General features: G+C 43.3%; 1 protein-coding gene across 8 annotated transcripts in view; it reads left to right on the top strand.

Moving 5' to 3' along the window:
* The window catches only part of GRAP2 (GRB2 related adaptor protein 2), a 104,257-nt gene that overhangs the window by 75,429 nt on the left and 5,915 nt on the right, over nucleotides 1–22,913 (top strand). For 7 of the 8 annotated variants that reach the window (XM_040558970.1, XM_040558960.1, XM_040558979.1 and 4 more), the window contains 3 exons: nucleotides 16,169–16,271; nucleotides 19,463–19,554; nucleotides 21,833–21,952. In XM_040558970.1, coding sequence (XP_040414904.1) covers nucleotides 16,194–16,271; nucleotides 19,463–19,554; nucleotides 21,833–21,952 — 290 coding nt within the window. In that variant the 5' untranslated portion in view covers nucleotides 16,169–16,193. Of the gene's footprint in view, nucleotides 1–10,938; nucleotides 11,176–16,168; nucleotides 16,272–19,462; nucleotides 19,555–21,832; nucleotides 21,953–22,913 lie in introns of those variants that run through there. The other variant, XM_040558951.1, reaches the window with a different exon arrangement.

The raw sequence follows: 22,913 nt of genomic DNA, 5'->3' as shown, positions 1-22,913 counted from the left end.
TTTTTTTAATCAAAATTGCATACACTTCTTTATTTAATAGGGCAGAATCTGTGTAGGCTATGCCCAATGTGTAGGTTTTCAGATAAAGAAACACATGAGACTTAATATGAATACAAATGTCATGAATATACATTTTTGTTTCCATTAAAGCAATTTTACTTGGAGATTTAAGTACTGCAATTCAGTGGTTTGTATGCAAACAGTGGCTTTGAGCAAGAATGACTGAATCTGAGAGAGGCGATGTCCAGCACATATTCACAAGGTTAATTGAGTGCGGTGTCAATAACTTGCAGAATAGAGGTGCAGGTGCCGGGGTAGGGAGGATCTGCAGTGCATTAAGCAGTAAGGAAATCTTAATTTAAAGAATACAATAACTTGGACACTACCAATAAAAAATTTAATTATAATAACACAGATCTTGGCAATACCCTTTACCTACGTGACATGCTGCAAGTCTTGCTTTGGATGCAAATACATTGTTAGCTCTGTGCAAAACCAAACCTGACTGCTCTTAGTTGGAGGTGAAATACTAGTGCCCTGCTTGCCCCACTCAACTGATGTTACATCTCCTCCAGAATTAGTTCAAGTGTGGCCCCCTGCTTCCATATCACAGCCAGATTCTCCATCTTCATCCTCCTTTCTGACATAACCTTGAGTAGTCTCATGAAGCATCTTTTAGGTTCGCCTCCTTCACCTTCTGAAAATATTTTCTCTGCAGTATTTCACCAGGATCTTCATAGTGATAGCTTTCTTTTTTTTTCTTAAGTAAGGGCTAAATCGTTGTCTTTGTCCAGAATTTCAAACCCAAGGGCTTGAACTGAGGATCCTAAGCCTCATAGGTGAGCATGTGTTTTAAAATGGTGTAATACTTCCAGTTGCTAAATCTGCATGGCTTAGACTTCAGTGGGAGCTATAAGCAGACAGACTCTGCAAACTTGTGCTTCCAGCTGGAAGTACAACCAAGAGTGAAGGAGCATAATGTTAGGTCAGCTCACACTAAGAATTTTCCATATATTATTTCCACTGAAGTTTAAATTGGTGGTTCATTGCTGCTGATTTTTGACTAATATCTAAATTCCAGATTCAGCTGATACCTGCTCCTGGGTGCTCCCTGTCACCCACATGCACCTTCCCTCCAAGTATATGCAGACCAACTTATTCACAGTTGCTCAGATTTGTGTTTGCTAAGGAAAACACGACACACATCACCTGAAGTGTGCTCGCGGGACCTCTGTTCCTCCGTTCAGGCATACTGCAAATGAACATCTTTCATTTATAATCAGATCCCTAGAGATACAAACGTTCAAACATACTTTTGCTCAGATGTGTTCAGGCTTGCATGCAGAATGCATGCTCTCGTACAAGGGCAGAAGAGGCAGTTCGCTGGCTGCTGCGTTCACCCAGACATGCATGTAATCCCACTTTCTCACATGCATGCAGCCTGCTGTTTTCCACATGTGTATTATAGAGAAAAAAATGTAAATCTCTTTCTTCCCATCCTGCCTAACATGCAAATGTGGATAGCACATTGAGATTAGAAGTAAACGTAGCAGAATGACTTCAGTCAACCTCAAATGTCGAATGACTCATTCACACCCTTTGCGCAGTGTTCCCTTTTTGCCACATGCAATCTATTGAGCAGTCTGGCGGCTGCGCGGTTCCCTGCTGCAGAGCTGCAATCGATCGCTTGCTCGCTCGCTGGAGGAGCGGGGCCGTGATTAGCTGTGCAGGGTGTGCAGGGGTTACCCGGTGAGGTTCCCATCAGTCTCACTGCTGGGAAAGTTCCCATGCTGCAGGAGTGGGAAGCGTGGGATGTCGGGTCTCGTCTCTGCCTGTAGGAACTTTGTGTGTTTAATGACATCTTAACCTGCACATCAGTTCAGAAACCGATATTCCTACATCAGGATGTGGTCTGGGTATTTCTACTCCAGATGCTGAAAACCTATTCCAATTTGATAAAACTTATTTTTGGATTAAGATAAACAAGAACAAGTTGTTTCTACTTGAGAGTAAGAGTGTCTACACATTAAATCATTCAAGAACTGCTGCTGCACTTTAATTTCAAAGGTATCGTAATCCAAGTGAACTAAAAAATGCATAGACAAGCATGAAATACGTTCCTCACTTCTACTTAAAATGCTACGATTTCCATGCAGAGACAAACCCCAGGAATAGTAACAAGCTGGTGCTCACATTTACCTTACAATCAGAGGAAAAATTGGATTGACTGTTGGAGTTGCATCTTTAAACATATGAATTATTGTAATTGATTGCTTTTAAAACCCTTTCAAAAGCATTCCCAAGTGCAGATGCATGCAGGCTGACTTTAATTTATGGAAAGGCTGTTTTGTAGCACTTAAGCCTTGTAAAAGGGGTGCTGTGTTTAAATGGAAGTTGGGCCATAAAGATCCATTAAGCAGAAAAAAAAAAAAAAACAGCTAATGCAGCACTGAGGCTCAGAATGTAAATATGCAAGTAGTGACATTATGCAACGAAGGTACCATAGGAGTGCTAACTGTGCCACATGGCAGATACCTCTAGCAGGGTTTCAATTTCTCTGTCGTTACTTAAACACGAAACTTTATATAAAAGTCTATCAGATGTTCTTCTCGGAACAGATGTGGCTGTGAGCTGAAATTATACATAACACGGCCAAGATAAGAGGACTCTTGGAACCTAATTATCAGATTTCCTATGTTTGTGTTTAGATTATCGTAGCTAAATGTACATTGAAGTCGACATTTATATTTCTTCATTTTGTAAAAGCACAAGAGGAGAGGAAAAATATATAAAGAAAATGGTGAAAAAACCTTTCAGTAGAAAAACGCAACTTGTACAGACAGGTGCAATTTTGAATGAAATAGCTCTATGGTTAAAAGGACAAAGAAATGCTACTTTTTCTTACTGACTTAACTGTAATCCTACTTTTGTGCAAAATACTATTGGCACACAGTGCAGTTTTAGTAGTAGAGTTGCAAGTTTTGCACGATTGTTTGTGTTGCCAGGATGAATCTTACCAAAACCAAAAATGAACAAAACAAAACAAAAGAAAATAGCAGCTTCCTCACTGATCTCACTCTTCTTCCCGTTTTACATAAAATTCCATCAGCTGGCACGATCAAAGAAACATGCAGTAGCTGATTTGAAATGTAACACTATGTACCCAGCTGTATTTGCTAGCAGATTTTCATACCATTTTGTTCACATATCCCACTCGAATGTATTGCTCTATAGTAGGGTCCAATAAAAGAGTAAAAGGTATTTTTACCAGACTGGATTAATGCCTTAATGTAACGAAATCTCTAGGTTGTGTTGTGCTCAGATGTAAAGAAATGATAGCCTTCTGTTGTATCCTTCATCATTTATATATAAAGAGAGGAGTTTCTGAACAGTTTTGGAAATGAACCAAAGGCATGGAGCAAACTTACTCCTATCTTAGCATTTACACTCTTTTTCTGTATTTCTGTTTCACATTGTGAAATGTATGGTCCTGCGTGGATAAAGGGAATTTAGCATTCGCGTGCACACCTAGTGTGTACTCACACGCAGACCATATGAGTATGGACACCAGCAGAGCTCAGCTCTTAGCTGTAGTGCAAGAGCTCAGATTTACAGAACAGTGCATTGGATGCTCCGTATGTTTTGGAAATCTCTCTCTGACTGCCAAAGCTGGAGCTAATGAATCTTGAGTATACTTTACTCATATTTGATACCCGAATAGAAGGAAAGTACCTTTGAACATCTGGATCTAATTGTAGGTGGGTTTTACTGTCTGTGGAGGCTGGTTGTTTTTAATCTAGTCTCATTTTGACGGATTCTTGATTTTGTTCTGACTCTTTTGCACTGGAAGCAACTTTTGGAAAGCCCTTCCTGATAGGAAATGTTCCTGAAATACAGCATCATTCCTCATCCTAGTCTCTTGTATGATCAATTTGAGAAGTCTGATAGTTGGCACATAGTGCTTTGCAGACCTCTGACACCAACTGAAGTAGGACAGCAGGAGGTATGAGAAGCAACAAGTCTCCAGCCGACTTGTTGCTGCCAGCAGGATGGTTCCCTGCAGCTGTTCACAGCTGGTGTGATTCAGAGAAGCTTTGACAGTACTTGTAATTACACCACAGACCAGTTTTAGGATGAGTACTCCCAGAATTTCACAGAGCCCAAGCATGGTCTGATGCCCCCTTGATCCCTCTCTACTGCAGTCTTTTAATAAGCTTAGATCCTCACAGAAGATAAAGATCATAGCAGGCTACACCTGCAAAAAGCAGATGTACATACACATATATGGATTGCAGATCAAATTCAGGGGTGTGCATCCTTGTGCTTGTTCTGATCTACATCCATTTATCCTCTAATGCACCTCCAGTATTAGTGCAAATACACTAAATGCACGGGGTGAAACTATTGATTTAGTAGCCTGTTGCAGCCTTATGTTCTGTGAGACCACAAAGTACAAGCTCCACCTGTATACCAAGGCAGATCCCTCGCATACATACGCACATGCACAATGGGAGCGTGATTCTTATTCTGATAACCACACACTTGCAGTAAAATACATATCAGCCAGCACTGAAGCTTACCAAGAAAAGATGAGAAAAATTGAGAGGCCGTTAGTTAGATAAAGTATGAGGGGATTTTTTTTTAAATAAAAAGCATTGAAGGAAGTGGCTACATTTTTTCATACTTTAGGTATTCGTCTGGAGGGCTCGAGAAGGAGCTGCTCGACAATTGTGCCGAAAGAGACCGTTCGAAGCAACTTCCCATCAGGCGGCATTCCTCAAGTGTCGGCTCTTTAGGAGCAGTCAGGGAAAATTCATTCTGTGGGAAGCAGTTAATGGAGCTGCATTACCGACCCCTTATCGCTCTGCCTGATAGAGAGACAGCAGGTTCACTTCGGCAGCTCCAGAGCCCTGATCAGTTCAGATTAGGGGCACATTTTCTGTCTGGCTTAATCAAGCATGTTTAGGTATATTTATCATGATTAAAGGGGTGTAGCGCAGGGAGGGGGGTGAAATAGAGGGAGAATACTGTTCTCTAACTTCAAATGGAAGCTTAGCAAATCCCACTGAGTCACTAGGTGCTCATCAAAGGGAGAATTAAATCCTGAAAAGGAATGTTTTGTTGAACACTCTAGCACTGAATTCAAATAACTGAAGAAGAGTTATTTCTCTCTTTCTTTCTCTCGTTTCTTTTCTCCCTGTACTGCTTGCATGCAGCGAATAAGCAAATCAGCAGCTCGTGCAGCCCATGTTGATTTTGGCTTGATAGCCACACAGCCCCTGCTTAGCTTACCAGTAGTTCAAACTCTCGTAACATGATGACAAAATTAACTATCGTCATAAAGACCTAGACGAATGGCTCCCCTAGTTTTGTCATGTTTATCTTTCAGGGAAGCACAGGGAACCGCTGCAACAGCCTGGAGGACTTTGCTAATTGTTAGCGTTCAGAAGGGATGATGATGAGCAAATTGTAGACTGGGAAGAGGCTCTTTTTTTCTAAGGCTAGCACAGCTTCTCTGCCTTCACTTGGCTGTTGTTTTTATTACTATTATTATTATATTTATATTTATTTTTATTTGAACTCTGTGAAAAGAGTTAGCCCTATTCATTATAAAATCAGACATGCCAAATTTGTGGCTGGTATAGCTTGGTACAGTTCACAGATGATGGTGGAGACCAACTGATAAAGCTCAAAGAGGTGGTGTTGGCTCCCAAGAGAGCAGTAAGGAGAAAGGTTTCTTAGGTCTGTCTTGGTGCTGACAGTGATCAGAGACTGGTCCTGCCAGGGAAAGGCTCCAGAGCAGCAGTCAGGCTGCAGGATCCATGGGTTCTTGCCCTGAGTCACTGGCCATCTTAAGCTCCTACATGAGATAAATGTAGAGCAGGCTTGGAAAAAGTGCTGTTATGATGAGCATATTCTGTTCATCTTTTCCTGTGGACTCCAAACTTCTTTGGTCTTGCATATTCATCTAGATTTCCCAATGAAGGCACAAGCTGCTCTTTGGTGAACAGAGGCCTCCTTGACAGTGGTGGATCTGCAGAACCTTAAAAAGTAGTTCATGGTACCCATGTTAAAAACGTCTGAGGCAGAACAGTACACTGCCCAGCAGGCATGCTTTGGCTCTGTGTCCTCAAAGCAGCCGTCAACACAGAAGCTGTAAAGCAGTTTCTTCTGTCTGGACTCTTGGGCAACCATGAAGCAGTTAAAGGAAATCTATGGAAACCCAGGGGAATTGTTTGGCAGTAAAGAAAAGAGGTCAAAACTTCCCTTTCTCCATCGTAATCTGCTGCCTCCTCCTCTGCTAATCCATTCACTTCTGTGGCAGTTCAGTTCCTGTGATGTTGTAATTGCCGTCAAGATGATGATTTGGGATGTCATGAGCATGGCTCAGTGTAATCACTCTACAAAGACAGAAGGTGGAGAACTTAACTGATTATATACAAAAAGTCCTAGTGAGACTCTAGTAATGCAGTAATCAGGAGTTATGGGGTGGGGAACGTGTAAGAGGGAGTTGGCAGGTTTGGAGGGATTTGAAGAAAATATTTAATCTCATCAAGTTTGACAGTGCGTCTTTAGAATATGAAGCTAGAAGATCACAGCAATATATTCCCAAAGAAAAATCTTTCAGAAGCACAGAGATGCTCATCAGCCAGAATGGTAGGGGGTATCTTTGGAGATGAATTAGCAGTGTGATGGGAAGGGTTGCTTGAATCATATAGCAAAATAGCACTGCTGTTCAGGATTAAAGCCACATCTCCTTGCAGTAAGCGGTGCTACAGTAATGACACCAGGCAGTTAAAGTTGTACGTTCTCCCGACGCACACGCAACTGTAGAATTAGGACAGTACTCTTACAGTTAGAGCTTATTCCTGTAAGAAAACTGGCTTTACACCCTTGCTTGAAATAGGTGTATGAAATGTGCAAGCACAGTAGGCTTTAGTCACTGCACGTTAACTGAATGTGGTTTATGAGGGTGACAAGTCCAGCGCTAGAATAGCAATAGGTGAGTGTGTCAACAAGTGATGCAGAGTTGGCTGAGCTGTTTGAAAATCCCGTGGTGCGAACAGGCAGGACCACTGCAGGTGACCAACACGGTGCAGAGATTTCAAGACAATCTTTATTAACAGGAGGCACAGCAAGCTGGGACACAGCTCTGCCCAGGTCAGTTCATGGAGCTCTGCAGAGAAGCTTTTACAACGCTGCCACTCCTGTGCACTCAGTCCTGAAAAAAATAACTGCCCGCTAATGACCTGTCGCTACGGACAGCCCGAGCAGCTGCTTGCAGAAAGCAAAACGGTGAGAGAGGATGAATTGCTGTGCGTGGAGCACATCTGAGTGTGGGACAGGAATAGATGGGAGATCAGGCAGGAGCAGACAGCTTCCATTCATAACATTCAGCTTTACGTGGATTTACAGCCCTGATGCTCCTGAATCCACAGATGCTGAGTTATTACTTACAACAAAATATAGCAATTGAAATCTCCCTTGTTTCCACACTCCAACTTCTGTTTTCCTTGCTGGCAATGTTACTTTTGGAGGAAAACTAATTAAGAACATGGAGAAGTAGTTTACACTGAGGACAAACAAACCATAGCCACTTAATCTTTCATATATTAGCAACCTGAACAATTTGGAGTAGGCAAAATGTTTGATTCTTATGTTTTACTGGAAATAACATTTTTTCCCCTTTTTTTCCTTCTCTTTTTTTTTTTTTTTTTTTTTTACCTTCTGTTTGATTTTATTTCTGTCAGCTCCCCTGCCTCCCAGATAGAAATTGAAGTGGATAAAATGCCTTTGGAGAAGTTTTTTCTCTTGAAATCTCCAGCTCAAGAAGAAATGAATAAAGTTTTTTTTTTTTTTTGTGAGTTTATTCTTACGCAGTTTTCAGACATCTTTGCAGACGCATTTATTTTGGATTGTTCACTTTAGCATAAAACCAGGTGTAAGCTTATCTGAATCAAATTTTTTAAATTCAGGTCTTCCCAGACCATACCATAGCCATGTTCATCCATACCCTCTCTGTTAGTGCCAGTAGCAGATGCTCCTGAGGATGATGTAAGAAGTCTGCAGCAGGTAGTTGTGGAATAATCTGTCTGCTTGGCTTGGGGTTCATGTGGTTGTCTAACAGAGGTTGGCTGTCTAACAGAGGTTGGCCAAAACGTGGAGTCTACAGCCCTTTCTGTAGAGTTACCATTAATTCTGGCAGGATTATCTGGGTGTTTCTTTGAATATTTTTGACACAGCTGTGATGTGTGGTGAAAAGGTTAACACACTACCATAACAGTGTCAGGGGGGAAGTATATAGATGTTAAAAAAAGAAAGAAAAGAGTGTTTGTTCTTATCCTGTCCTATTCCCAATCCTTTCTCATTGTTAGGAGCCTGCCATTGTTGAGTCTTTTATTTGCGGCAGAGAAAGCCATGTATTTTAGGGTTTGACATTAAATATATTCAATATTATCATGGAATAGTTCTGGATATCTATCGGGAAGGCAGCCAGTGCTTTCTGACAGTGCCAGGCAGCAGGCATGAGTGACAGCTCACAGCAACTCTCTTGCTGGGGGGCTCGTTAGATCACATCATGGTAAAAACAGAGAAAATAGGTCATTACAATGCGTAATGTAATGTAATCTGTCAGGCCATCCACAGAGCATGAAAATGAACATAGCTGAAAAACAAGAGGACTGTGAGGATCAGTGTCACACCTGGCTGTACAGAAGTTTGTATTCCTGATGTGTGCAGTGATAGCCACGTGTATAACTTTCCACAATGAGAGCTGACTGCTATAAACTTCTTATGGTCCCCTGCTATCCTCATCTATATATATATATATATATATTTTTTTTTTTTTTTTTTTTTTTCCAGAAAAATATATAGGGGATTATCCTCTGCAGAGGGAAATCTCATTCCTTCTACCCCTTCCTGGTTTGAGTGCTCCATAACGTACAGCCTACCTCTGTTTTCACTAGCAGCTATTCCAGGGACATCATTCCCTCCTGAAAGGGTGGTGCATGTGGGAATGGCCACAGTTTGCTGCTGGACTGGTTGTCTTAGACTAGCACAAAGTGGTGGTTTTTGTGAAGCCCTGGGGCTCATAGGAAAGGGTGAATCGCGTCAGGCTACAGCTCCATGCCGCCCATGAGGCTGTGCCCAGCCACGGTTTGGGGAAGGAGGGGAAGAAAAGGCAAATAGACAGTGAAGTTTCTTTCACTTGGGCCTGCCAGATCCCGGCTCTCTTTACAATGAGCTGCTAGTACATATGAGAAACAATGCATAAAAATTTCCTCTTTGCCTTTTCCACGATTCTCACTATTTTCTACATTGCTTTTGCCTTTACTCTTCTGACAACTTTTTTCCTAGGATGAAGGATCTTAGTCTGTTTTATGTGGACCTCTCTTGTTCAGAAACTTTCCATTCCTTTGGTCATTCTTAGTGATTTCTCTGTATTATTTCCAAATACTACTGCCTCCATTGTTGAAATGGAGGGGTGAGAACTAGCTGCCATATTCAAGTTATAAATATTCAAACAGGTGCCCCATGGATTTGTATGGTGACACGACGTTGCTTCAGGTTTTATTCTCTGTTGCTTTCCTGACATATCCTAATCCACCTTTTTGACTTCCACTGAGCTGATGCTTTGATAGAGTTATCTGCAGGGGCTCAAATATATCTTTCCTGAGTGATAGTTGCTAATTTGAAGTTCATCACTGTGTTCATATAGTTAAGGTTGTTTATTCCCACATCCATTATTTTGCAGTCATTAGCAGTGAGATTTGTCTTTCATTTTAACAGTATTTTGAAACCCATCTGCAAGTCTTCGTGATCAGGTTTAATTTGTATTACCCTGATTTTTTTTTTCTCATCAGTAAGCTTTGTCACTTTATTTTTTCCAGATTATTTATGAGTATGTTGAACTATTCATTCATTTAATAACTTTTAATAAGCTGTTAATCCTCTAAAGGAACTTTCCTCTTCCTCTTGGAGAGCTTAGGAGGTTTTTTTAAGAGTCTTCGGTGAGAGTCTTCATCTGAAAGGATTTAGAAATGCAAGTATCATATCAAATGATCACCCATATCCACGTGTTCATCAGCTCCTTCAAAGAACTGCATCAGATTTGGGCAGTATGACTTCCTTCTGCAAAAGCTGTGTGAAGGGCAATTGCTATGTTGTTTCTCTCTTGTGTCCAGTAATTCTTTTCTTCATAGTTGTTTCTATCAGTTCAGACATACAGAAGTTGGACCTGCCCTTTGCATCCCCTCAAAGCACTTTTAAAAATTGTGGTGTTTGCTGCTTTTTGGCTTAGTATTGAGGCCAGGTTAGGTACTACATTGTATACCACAGCTTAATTGCTCAACTGTTACTATTTCATGCTAAGTTTAGGTTTCCGTCAAGATTTCTAAAATATCAAATCCTCATATTTACTCCTGTTCATTTACTGTTTTGTCCTAAAACCTCTTCTTCCATTTCTTCAGCTGGAGCTGGTTCCCCTGGCTCTTCTCGGCAGAGAAAACCCCAGTGCAGAGACCAACTTACATTCCTTTGGAAGATGCATGGATGCAGAGAATTCATTTAGCATTTATGCCTTGTCTTTATCTTCTTTGAGCACTCTTTTTACATCTCAATCATCTGTGAGCCCTACAGACACTCTGGCAGGCTTCCTGCTTCTGTTGTCTTTGAAAATAATTATATTACATGTTTTTATGTCTGCAGCTACTTGTTCCTCAAGATACGCTTTTCAACGGACTTTATATGGTTTCTCATTTAACTCGCCAGATCTGTGCTCTTTTCTGTTTTCCTTATTTGGGTACAACTTACACTTTTTAAGGGAGCGTACCCTCCTTTATTTGTCTGTTAAACCAGGCTGGGCTGGGGCAGCAGCAAAGGGCAGGTCCTTTTCAACTGCCAGCACCATTATAAACATGCATCGTACCAAATGTTTCCAACGTTAGAGACTGATAATGGTCCACGCCTGCCACTGTGCTGTGCCCCCACATCTGTCCCCTGTGCCCACTCCCGACTGTCATCGTCCACACACGTGGACCCGCTACCGATGTGGCACATTATTACTGCAGGGAGGAGCCTGCTATGGGCTGAGCTCTCCTTCTCTTCCGTCCCCTAGATGGTAACGTGCCTCCTGCTTTCTAGCAAAGTGCCAGAGGAGAGGAGAGCTGCCACAAGGTATGGGGCGAGCATGGCTCAGGGACCTGGGGGGGCTGAGCTGTGTGGGAAAGGTACCAGGGAGGATGGTGGGCTTTTGGAGGGAGAAGTAAAGAAATGCAAGGCAGGGGAAGAGCATGGGATCCCAGTGCCGTCTTGTTCAGCAGCTTCCCCAGCAGGGCAGTGCTTCTGCAGGACAAATCCCTGCCCCTCAGCCAAATCTGACCTGCTGGAAACCGAAGGAGGAGGTGGGCAAACAGGAGGTGTTTTCCCCCACCCTAGTACTCCACACCAACCCTAGCACAGCAAAGATTCATGATTGTATACTCTCACAATAATCTGCAGTGCTGTGATACTCTCTTTTGGTGCTGCCGGTGTACAGGCTTCCCGTGGTGCTGCCCAGCTCTGCTCTGGCGTGACTGGAAGCAGCGCAGAAGGCCCAGGTTTTCCTCAGGGAGATGAGGTGCCATCATTGCCTGGGGCACTTCTTACCAACTGCTGTTGGTTATAGAGCCCTGGAAGTTTGTTCGTTCTGTGAATCCTGTTCCTAGGAGATTTATTTTGTCTGGGCGTTGTGCAGGGGCTCAGCCCAGAGCTCTGAATTCCTTTGGATGGCAGGACAGCCAAGACTTAAATGTGGGAGTGCTGAGCATTTTAGTGACTTGTTCTCCCTTATAAATTTTACCCTCTTATCACTGACAGTCAGCAGAGCTGCACCGTTAACTCGGTAGCAAGAGGTTTGTGTTTTTGGAACGAAATATTCCCATGCCACTTGTATGTGGCTTAGCTGGTGACAACAAAGCTTTTATCTATCACAGCTCTTCTAGATAACGGGTCCCTTCACCATTGTTTCTGCTGAAATGTCATCTGGAGTTTCTGTACAGATGTTCGGGGTTGAATTCTGTCCCTGGTTGCTCATCAGTCCAATAGGTTGTTCTTGCAGAACTGAACAAAGACACAGCAGCTCACACGGCATCCATCAGTGCAAAACCTCGCTGGATGGAGCTGCCCGCTGGAGGTGTGCATGCTGCACGCATGAAAATCAAACTTTTGTTCATGTCGCTCCTTTAAGCAGGCACATCGTTGCCACTGTGCCCTCTTCTGTGATGTTAATACGTGAGATTGAGTGGGGCTGAGCCTGGGCTGTCTCGGAGTGGTAAACTCTTCGTAGGTGGTGACCTTCCCTGGCATTGCTGTTATGGAATTTTGATCCAGCTGATTGATCCATTTGATTTTGATCCATTTGATTCCCAGTAGGGGAACGGCGTTAAACTCTTTGGGATGCTGCTGTCAGACCGTGTTGCTTGCTGACATGATTTAGGCCTTGACGCTTTTGATCAACAGAGAGATGCTGATGTTCTTGCTCAGGGAATGGCATTTTGCCAAGCTGAAATACCTACCTAGTGCTCTCAAAGTCGAGCTGCTTTTCGCTTCTTCTTTCATGAGTCTTCCGCTGTGTTGGTCCCACAGAATGGCAGTAGCCCCATGCCCCTTGGATCCGCCTCGTTACGGTGGGGAACCACAGGGAAAATTCACCTCCATGCAGGGAGTCAGCACAAAATGGAGGTACCGGTCGACCCACACTCAGAACTGAAAAATCCTCCTTTAAACGTTGCATAGGCTGCATGCTAAATCCTGTACAAAGGTGATTTTCGCACAGAACATTATGCACGGTCTAAAATTGTCCTTGGTTACTCGAAAGCTCAAAGGAGTTGCACCAGGCAGTTAAAAGCGGAATCCGGCTGTTTGCAAACAGCAGTGCTGTCCTTTGGGATGAAAGGTGCTTGAGAAATGAAATGTAAGTTATGACAATTACAAAAAAAATCCCATCTCAGTGTGTCGTGGGATGGTGCCGAGGTCACACACATGCAGAGAGGGACAGAAAGAGCCCCTGGCAGGGGAGTTTTCATGAGGGCCCAGCACTGACCCGCACGGAGTGAGGATCCTCGAGGTACAGATGGAGGGAGGAACAGGATCAGAAAAACAGAACTGGTTTGAAGTTCAGGTGATGAAAAGTGGTAGGCTGGAGTTCAAAGACAGGATTATTGGCTAGTGTTGCTTTAGTAGTTAGTGGGGGAAGAGCTTAAGGCCACAGTGTTACTGCATTGCTGATTTATCAACACAGCCAACACTGTATGGTATTAGAGTCGCTTCTAAATCCAGCCGCTGGCAATGAAAAGCACATTTAATCCATGTGTTAGATTGTTTGAAGAGGTATCTGTCTCCTGGTCTCTCCCCATGGTTGTGATTGCTGAAATCGAAAATGAGGTGAGAGAGGAGACTTTAACCATTTCCCAAGCCCTTCTCCCTTTGAGGGACTCACGTCTCCAATAGCATCTTTATCGCTTGGGATGTTGAAAAACGAAAGGCTATCTCCTCTCATGCCTCCTGCAGAGAGAGCCCCCGCTGTCTCTCCTGTCACTAAGGAGCAAAAATCAAGTACGGGATTTGTATTTAAGCAGTTTATTGTTTTTAACTGCTTGCTTTTGTTTTGTTTGTTTTGTTTTGTTCTCTCAAGCTGAGATTAATGCTCTGCACTTAGGAGTTCCAGGAATCTTTTGCACTCCTGGCTCTGATCTCTCTGCAGCAGCCCTCTGCTGCAAGATATAATGCTGAAATACGTCCCTTATTAAAATAATTTTCCTCGGTCTTTTTCTTCAGTTCTCTTCCATGAAAGGGTATCATTGTCTATCTAGTTCCCTCAATGGTTAATTCCACCCCCGCTTAATACCCTTACGCTCTATTAGTGCACAGGTGGCTCACACAGGCTGTGGGGTGTTGCAGACTGGAGCCCCAAGCATGTCAGTGTAAGAATAGAGGGCAGTCCCCAGATCAGGTCTGATCTGCACCTACAGAGTTACACCAGTGCCTTGAATAAGAGAGGGGCAATCGGAGGCCAAGCTTAATCCATATTTGCAGATCTGATACATACAGTGCAAATAAGTAAGAATTAAAGAGCATCAATAAGTGGATGGTGAGAAAAGGAGGTGAAAAGGTCGGGGGAACAACTGGGAAGCTCAATAATGTGAATAAATCACATTGGTAAGGTGCTGCGATTCAGTATTGAAGCGTTTGACAAAACTCTGAGGCACTGGGCTGGAGCTGCAGGCGTTTGGCAGGTCACGACAGCCGCGTGTGTGCCAAGCCGGCTGGGAGGCCCCAGCACTGAAACAAGCCCGGCTGCTCTATGAAGGGTTCGCGCTTAATGGGCAGAGCTGCCTGTGACTGCCCACCAATTTGCTGCGTAGCTCGCGTCAGTCACATGAATACAAATTCACCTGCAATAAGCAGCAAAAAAAGAGGGTGCTAATGGAATCCAAGAGAAAGCAAGTGAAGATTTTTTTTTTTTTTTTTGTAGTTAGAAATGAGATGTAACGAATCTCGGTACTAATCTCCAGTGACGCTGTGGCCCCTCTTGTGGATTGCTTTATCCAGGCATCTTTTGTCAAGTGCAAAGGGACTCTGCGAGCAGGAAATACACAACTTAGCCAATAAATAACTGTTTTTATACAGTTAACATGCACAGAAGCCAGCTAGGATTTACTGAAATATCAGGCTAAGCATTAGCACGCTCACTGTCTGCGTAAAGACACCCAAAGAGTCCTTGCTGGTGAGGCAGGCATCAGGCAGGAGGGAACAGTCGGCCTCTGTGGATCAAACCTTGGTGTTGCTGTATTGCCATCTGCCACCAGCTCGGTCAGCACTGGTGGCAGTGACAAGTCAGTCACCCCAATGGTTTGTGACTAGTTGCCAGCTAGACTGGCTATCCTGACTAGATCTCCTGGTTTTTTTTTTTTTTTGTTTTTTTTTTTTCCCCTCTGAAATGTTTTATCTTTCCATGCCGGCATTTTTCCTCTTGAATCCTGGTGCCATCTCAACAGCACTACCTCTGTCTGTAGTTTTCATCCTTCTAACCTCTCTATGTATTTCCTGTATTTTTTTGTGGGAGGTGAAGGTAGGTAATGGAGCCTTTGGCTTCAGGATCATTGCTCCCAGATGAACCTAGCTTAGTAACCATTAAAGTTACTTCTGTGTTAAAGCTGTTGGATGGTCTTCACAAGCTGGACTGTGAGAACAGCCCCCAGCAGCACCTTTGATGAATGTGGCACTGCCCAGCTTTTCTTACCTTGTCACTGGCAGCCTCACTGCCGGGCTGCAGGGTCCACAAGCCAGCCATGGGAACCAAGTAACTCTCTTGATCGTAGAAGTGGTCCCGAGTTACATGAGCAGGAAGTGGTGAAGAAGCAAAGCTCGTGTTGCTACTTCCCCTGCCACATGTGCTCTGCTGATGAAAAGCAGGCTCTGGTTTGCAGGCTGTCTGGTACGTTTCAGGCTCCTAAGTTATGAACGCTGAGGAAGGGTAGGTGCATGCCTTAAATTTGTCAGTGCTACAGTTTCACACTCTGTCCACTTCAAAACAGGGACTGGATTCTTTCTGCAAACAGTTTTTCCTGGCTGAAAGTTGTGGTTAGACATGCTAAGCCATCACAGAAAAAAGTCTCTTTCAACCTTCAGAATCGTGGACTCCATCCAAGAAAAAATTATATTTATTGCAAGCTGTTCATTTTGTCCACAATTTGTCTCTCTCTTGAGATAAAGAGTTAGTCATTGCAGAGGGCAAGTGCATTCTTCTATTGCATGACAGAATCACTTGCTTTATTGGGAACTGAGTCAGAGTGGTCCTTGGTCTACGCAGAAGAAGCTTTTCCCTGCTACCAGGTTATTTGGGTGATGTGTGCAAACTTTTCCATGAAATTGCTGCAGAGGAATTTCTGCAGCTGTTGGAATGAGCTTACACGTTCGATTCTTTGAATTACTTGAGCAAGTTATGTCTTCTTGGCCATGCCATCTCTTCTGCCTGCTAATGTCTTTCACTGTCTAGTAACTACTTTCTTCTAATGGTAGGTGCATTCTCAACAATGTGCAAATCACAGCATTGCCTATAAGCTTTCTATAAGCTAAACTCAGCAGTCCCAGCAGCTCATTGATGCTGACAAGCATATACTTCTTCCAGCTCTGCCCTGCCACCAAGACACAGTATGGAAGCCATCGCCAAGTTTGACTTCACTGCTTCTGGAGAGGATGAGTTGAGTTTCCAGGCTGGGGACATACTGAAGGTAAGTGCAGCTCCAGGCATGACGACAGCTCAGTGCAGAGATTCTGCCAGGTCTTTCTGTGCTCCAGTTTGCCTTAACAAAACAGACAAACACAGATGTCCATAAACTGGGATAGAAATGCAGGACACTAGACACCCATATGGCTTGCTACATGTCAACCAGCAACTCCCAGGTCACTTGAGTCTGTGTCCACTCCACTTGATTTTAGGTCCCTAAACTACAAATGTAGTTGTCCTACAGTCCTCCAGTAGTCAGCAAGGAAGTATCTTTGCAGGGGAAGAGAGCCAGGTCTTTGGCAGAACAGATTTTGAAGATTCACTCTGTTTTCATTGACTATATAGGTAGTCTAGGGTGACTGTGTTTAGGAAGACTATGCCTAAAGGTACGCAGGATGAGTGTGGGCCAGACAGATTGCTGTTTTCCTTATTTCCAACTATTAAACTGTTAGAAATGATAGGTGTCATGCATTGTAGAACTTATATGTAACTTTTCACTGTAAGTAATCACTGTTAGTTGCCACAGGGGTTTTAGGCAATTGCAAGTGGAAGACGAAATATCCACAAAACAGTCTGTTATACACATAATGGAAGAGTTTAAATGGTCCTCAGCTAATACTGTTATATACACCCTGCAGGAATTTAGTAGTGAAAGAACGACAGGCTGGCAGAAGTAGAGATGATCATATGCAATACAGCGCATGTGAAAGTGTGAGAGTCTCTTTAAAGTTGTTTGGCTTATGTTATGGTAGAACAGTTCTAACCCTACTGAAGTCCCATAGGGGACTACTTGTTAACCCTATACCCTCATTACTTATTCACTTCTCAGTCCACAGCATAGCTATTCTGTTTTAGTGTGAAGTGACTGAGTAAAACACCTCTCTAAGGCCTTGACTCCTTCACTGGCCGAAGGGATGTTGTACAACAATCAGGTCTAAACCCTCGTTCTGCCACGAAGCCTTTACTACCTCTCTGTACATTCCCAGCTGTTCCATTTAATGGCCAGATATTACATCTCGGCCTTGCCTCTTCCATCACCATTTTTTATTTTATTGCCCTTTTAATCTTTGAAGCTTAGACAAAGCTGATGGCATCCAGAACTCATTGAGATCAAAGACCATTTTTTTTTTCCAGAGAGCTATGAGAAGTGTTCTGGAGAAATCACTTGTTCTCTTAAGGGTTGATGAAAACTCTCATTCCTGATTCTTCCATAGTTCAAGAGTAGTCCTCATATCCCTGGTATTTACCTGATATCTGCTTTCTAAGGAGACTGCGGTTTCGTTAAGCCCCTGTCTTGGGTGACAGTGTTGGCAAGATCACTTTTCCTTCTGTTACTCCATTTCCCTCCCTGTAAAATCATCATAAGCTAAAGCTTCCTTTCAAATTACATTAAAAGCTACTGATGAAAAGTGTCAAATAATGCTACATACCAGTATTAATATTAGTTGTCACTGAAACTTCACTATCGCAAAAGTCAGGCTGCCTCCTGTTTTAACGTCCTTGAGGTGAACAAAATAACACCGCCCAAGCCATAGTAACGGTAAATTCGCCCGAGTAACATCTCTCCTTCTGGCGTACGCACACACACATTCATACCCTGTCCCGAGCCCCCTTCTGCTGCCTGAGCAACCTCCTGGCTGTCTTTTCTGATCTGTGAGGGAGATAAGATGAACAGTATTGATGTAGAGATTAGAAAACAGGAAACACAAGGCCCACAACCACCAGTGACAGGAGGAAATCCACCCTCTCTCTCTCTCTCTCTCTCACACACACACACACACCCCACATCCTTCTTTGAGAGGATGACACACTGAGTGAAACCTTCCAGCTTTTCACCGAGGACCATCAGGTAGGTCCTTCTGGAAACCCTGCTGCCAACAGAGCAGGCCATGAGCCAGAGCAGGGTGTAGCTATCATCCCCTTCGGTTTGCCACAGCAGCAAAAAGGAACCTTAATCCAGCACCTGGGGTGGGTGAAGCAGTGACTGGACAAGCAGGGATCTCCACAGCTTTCTACTCCTCAACTTTCATTACCCAGATGCGCAGAAAAAGCCTGTGTGGCAGGCAAGGCAATGGAGAATCAGCCCCAGAGACAGTAACATCCTGTTGCCAGCACCAAGCAGTTAGAATGTGTGTTAAGCTCCCAAACACATGAGATTGGCTTACAGAACGAGTATTATTATTGTTAACAATAGATTTCAAATGAAGTCTTTTCCACTTGCTTTTTTTCTTCAAAAACTGTCAGGGCTCACACTTTCAGGCTCCTCTCCAAACCCAGAAGGAACAGAAACATGTTCTACTTTATAAAAAGGAATTCCATCCCAGGAACTGGAACATCAAACCAAACACCACACCATTTGCGGCAAAATCACAAAATGGTTGTATCCGTCCTCTCGACTCTAACTTAGAGCTGTATCAGAGGCCATCAGCCAGGGAGCAGTGAATTTGGGCAGTCCCTGATCAGCAGTGCTGTCCCTAAGGGCCATTACAGTCAACATTAATGTCAACACTCGAGAAGCTGCGCCAGTGTGCACTGTGGGCTGGCTTCCTGCTGTCCAACAATCTTGGAAGTGGCTAATAGTGGCTTTAAAATACTTTTTTGCCTCCTACTTTTATCTGCCCTGGCAAGCTCAGGGCTGCTGAGGACTTAACCCACTAAAATACTCTCTTGCAAAATGACATGCGAGAGCGCATGGTGATATCCATGCAGCCATAACACACACACACAGAGGTATAGCTGTATACCCCTCATACACATACATGTCAGAGGAGTTTTCATGGATTTTTCCTCCCTTGTGAAGCTGACATGATCCAGTACTAACTATTAAAAGCAGCACAGAGAACTCCTTAAACCCCTATTAAGTCCTTCCGAGCTGATTTCCTCCATCTCACAGACATCAGAGATATTCAGGCTGCATCCCCAGCCACCTGAAACGGCATTCAGATGAAGGGATAAAGTTAACAAGCTATGTGTCTAATTCCACCCAGCATTCTTTAATGCTGCTTTGTTTGCAGTGAAGTGGTCATCAGCCACTAACCTTGCTGCAAGGTGGGTGGGAAGTAGAGCGTATTGAGGAGTTCTTTCTTTTTTTTTTTCTTTTTTTCTTTTACACAAAATTTGAGTTTTCTATCAGAATCTTAGTTCCTTTTGCCTTTCTCAGGAGATGCGTTTATTTCATCTGTCTCTCCATTGCAGGTTTTGAGCTCCCAGGAAGAGTGGTATAAGGCTGAACTCAGGGGTCAAGAGGGCTACGTTCCTAAGAACTTCATTGATTTTCACGTTCCACCGTAAGTGTTGCGTGCACCACCATTACACAGTGCCACAGAGAGTGTGTCTGTGTGTGCGTGCAGGTAGGCAGGTGTGACAGAGGAAGCACTGGTTATAACATACTGCAATTTAAGGCTGGCAAAGACTGCCATAATGCTATACACAGTTCTGCCAGCGCACCTTATTCCTACCCTGAAGCATCCCGTGTTCTTTCTGAACTGAATGGTTCTCAATGCTCTGCATCACTCTCAAGTGACTCCTTTGTCACTGCTGCTCAGAGGGATGTCACCGGGATGTGGCAGGAACTGCATTTAGCTCTCCTTGGACAGAAGAATAGGCATGATGTGAAGTCTTGGCAACAGAGACAGTCTGAGCACAAAAGGAAGAGCGAGAACTCTCCATAAATGAATTATAAAAAAATGTAATCCGCCTCCCCCCCGACTCTTAACTACATTAACTCCCTTTTTCCTACCCTGCCATCCACGTTCCCTCCCCCCACGAAGCGTGTGCGAGTTTCTCTCGATGCACTAGAGGTCAGTGCAATGCTGCACGAAATGTGACAGCTGATGTTGCTAATGGATTGACAAAGACGATAGACCAGACATGCCACCCTGCTCCCACACACATGCAGACACACACACACACACCCCTCTCCACGCTTCGTGACTGCACACCCAAACACAGATCTGTCAGAGGACAGGCATACCCCCCTTCCTCCCTCCCCGCCGTGTAGATGACACGACAGCAAGGACTGATAGGTGTTTAAACGCTTGCTAAATGTGCTGTCCAGCCCCGTGCCATAAATATGCCAACGGGTGGCATTTTTATAACCTTTTTCCTTTCAGTTGGCAGAAATCCTCCCTGAAGCCCCTCTAATTGCCTTCTTTTGTAGAAGTGATGCAGCATTTCAGAAGAAGGAGACAGAGCATGCACCAAGCCCAGTCCTGCTAGCTCTAACACACTGGTGCCCTGGGCAGGCGAACTGGGAGCGTGCAGGGATTTTTTGGCCTACAAAGAAGTGCCACTGTCCCCTTTGGAGGTGGCACTTACTGGATAGTCTGTTTGGACATGAGCCAGCCTGCCTGGCTGAGCTGAAGGACGTTTTTAATTTGCTCTACAAATATGGGCTGTTGCTTTTGGGCCTCATGGGGACAGAATCTCCTAGCTAATTGTGCTTGTTCACTCTTTCTCAGGGCTGTGGCATCATGCAGGGACACTAGCAGCTTCTTTTTTTCACACACATTTTCCTCATGATGTTTTCTCTGTGTGAGAACTGTGAAGAAACATTTCCACTTTGACACTTTTCTATGAGTAGCATGTCTGCACTTTGAAGGCCAGATGCTAGAACCAGATGTAGGGAAGAAAGTTGTCTCCTGTTTTTGATGAACCATTTTTCCTATCTATGTATTGTCAATAATCATCAAGAGCAGTTATCAATGGTGATTAAAGTCTGATTTCCCTTTTGATTGTTAATGATACATAGGTAAGCTGTGATGGAGAAGAATAACAAAACTCAAAAGACGAAATGACAGTCCGAAATTATCAGTCCTTAATTGTAATGCAATACAGGTAATTAAGCATTACATAAAGGCAGAAGACTGCAGATTGTAGATCTTATTAGCCACAGACATATACGAGTGTACATGATGTTTTTTCTCTCTACTTAAAATTTCCTATTGACACTACATTATTTTACTGTTTAAGGTGACTTTTCTCATTATTTGTCCAGTGCCTTATACAATCCGTTTGTTATGTTCGGTTAAATTTATATAAGTGTACTTATGTATTCTGTGTTTCTGAGATTTTGTGGTAGTATAACTCTTGCAAAAGCTAATTTATTAGTACTGAAACTTTCATGCCTTGCTTCTGTTAAAATTTATATTTGTCCCTTGCAATATATCCATCACAGTCCAGTAATTTTCAATCAGTTTACCAAGAGCAATTTGATGTATGTCTGAGAATTGTGCGTATATGTACATATATATATACACATTTGTAATTTTAAATTTCCTTGACTAACACCTTACTCTACTGTGCCTGTAATTACACTTTCAGCTGAGTGTTACTTAGCAGGCCAAAGCTTACGTGGTTCTCTTTGCATGCACATGCTTTTACAGCTCAGAGAAAATGGTCTGCCTCCACATGGCCAGTAGGAGTAGACATGTGGGATCCTCTGATTATTTTGTTTTGTCTTTCTTCCATCCTGCTTATTCATGTTCTCCTTATCTTCAGTTTTTCTATTCCTTAATTTAATTCACCTTCTTTATTCTTGTCTCCATGATTTTTCCCACTTGACAGATGGTTTGATGAGAGGATATCCCGCCACGAAGCCGAGAGCATCCTCATGAGCAAAGGAGTTGGTTCCTTCATTGTCCGGGCCAGTCAGAACTCTCATGGTGACTTCTCCATCTCTGTCAGGTATCTGCTCGGCACACTGTTTTCCTGTCCCTTTTCCTGGTTAATGGTCTCTTCCATAAGTGGTCTCTTCTAATGGTCTGGCTTCCTAATGACAGGAGTCTTAATGTGACATTGCCTCTCAGGAAGTTTGCATGCTGCCAGTCACTGGCAGTGCTGCTGTGTCACATGAATGAGAATGAATTAGGCATCTGATTCCCAAATGTTTCTGTCTTTCAAGTGACACAGTGAATTCCCCATTTCAAAGCTGCATCCCCTGGCGACTTGCTTCTCTGAAGGAGCTGCAGCAAAGCAAGGTGGTTCACAGGACATCTTCCACAGTGCAAAAAGTGTGCCTTCCATTTGTTTTATTTTCTTGACAGTGCCATTTGCTATAGCCAAGAATTCCACTAGCACCAGAATTACATTATTAGCTTATTTCCCACAGATCAATAAAACAGCCATTGGATTAGAATAGCCTTTTTTTTTTCTTTTTACTAGCAGCCCACCTTCATTTCAGCCACTTAGTGTATCTCAGCCTATCTTAGTGTATTCTCAGAGCTTCAAAGCAGAGCTGTTAAACGATGGTTGGTTTTCTGATTTTCAGTTAATCAATGTTCAATCAATAATTGGTTTTAAATTAAAGTAGTGATTGGCAATGCCTTTTCTAAGCATTGTGAAGTTTCTGATTCAGAGAGTTCAAAAATTATCTGGGGGGAATGCAGGAAAACATTTTGCCAGGAACACTAACTCTGCTGTGGCCACCTATTTCTGTGTATCAGATGCTTGTTTAAGTCATCCCTTCCAGTTCAGGGTAGACTACAACTGTACCTTTGTGTCTCATACATAGTACAGAATAAAGCTATTAGATATTTGCGGACCTCAAAGCTCCTCTGGCCTTTATTTCAAATGAGAGGCTTTAAAACCCTATGCTTTGTTCTGATAGCACCTGTGACTGGCCAGCCCTTCGACATTCCACGTTTGT

Source organism: Cygnus olor, chromosome 1 (assembly GCF_009769625.2).
Source record: "Cygnus olor isolate bCygOlo1 chromosome 1, bCygOlo1.pri.v2, whole genome shotgun sequence".
NCBI lineage: Eukaryota > Metazoa > Chordata > Aves > Anseriformes > Anatidae > Cygnus > Cygnus olor.
Note: the sequence above shows the minus strand (reverse complement) of the source record. Positions and strands in the feature narration are given on the sequence as shown.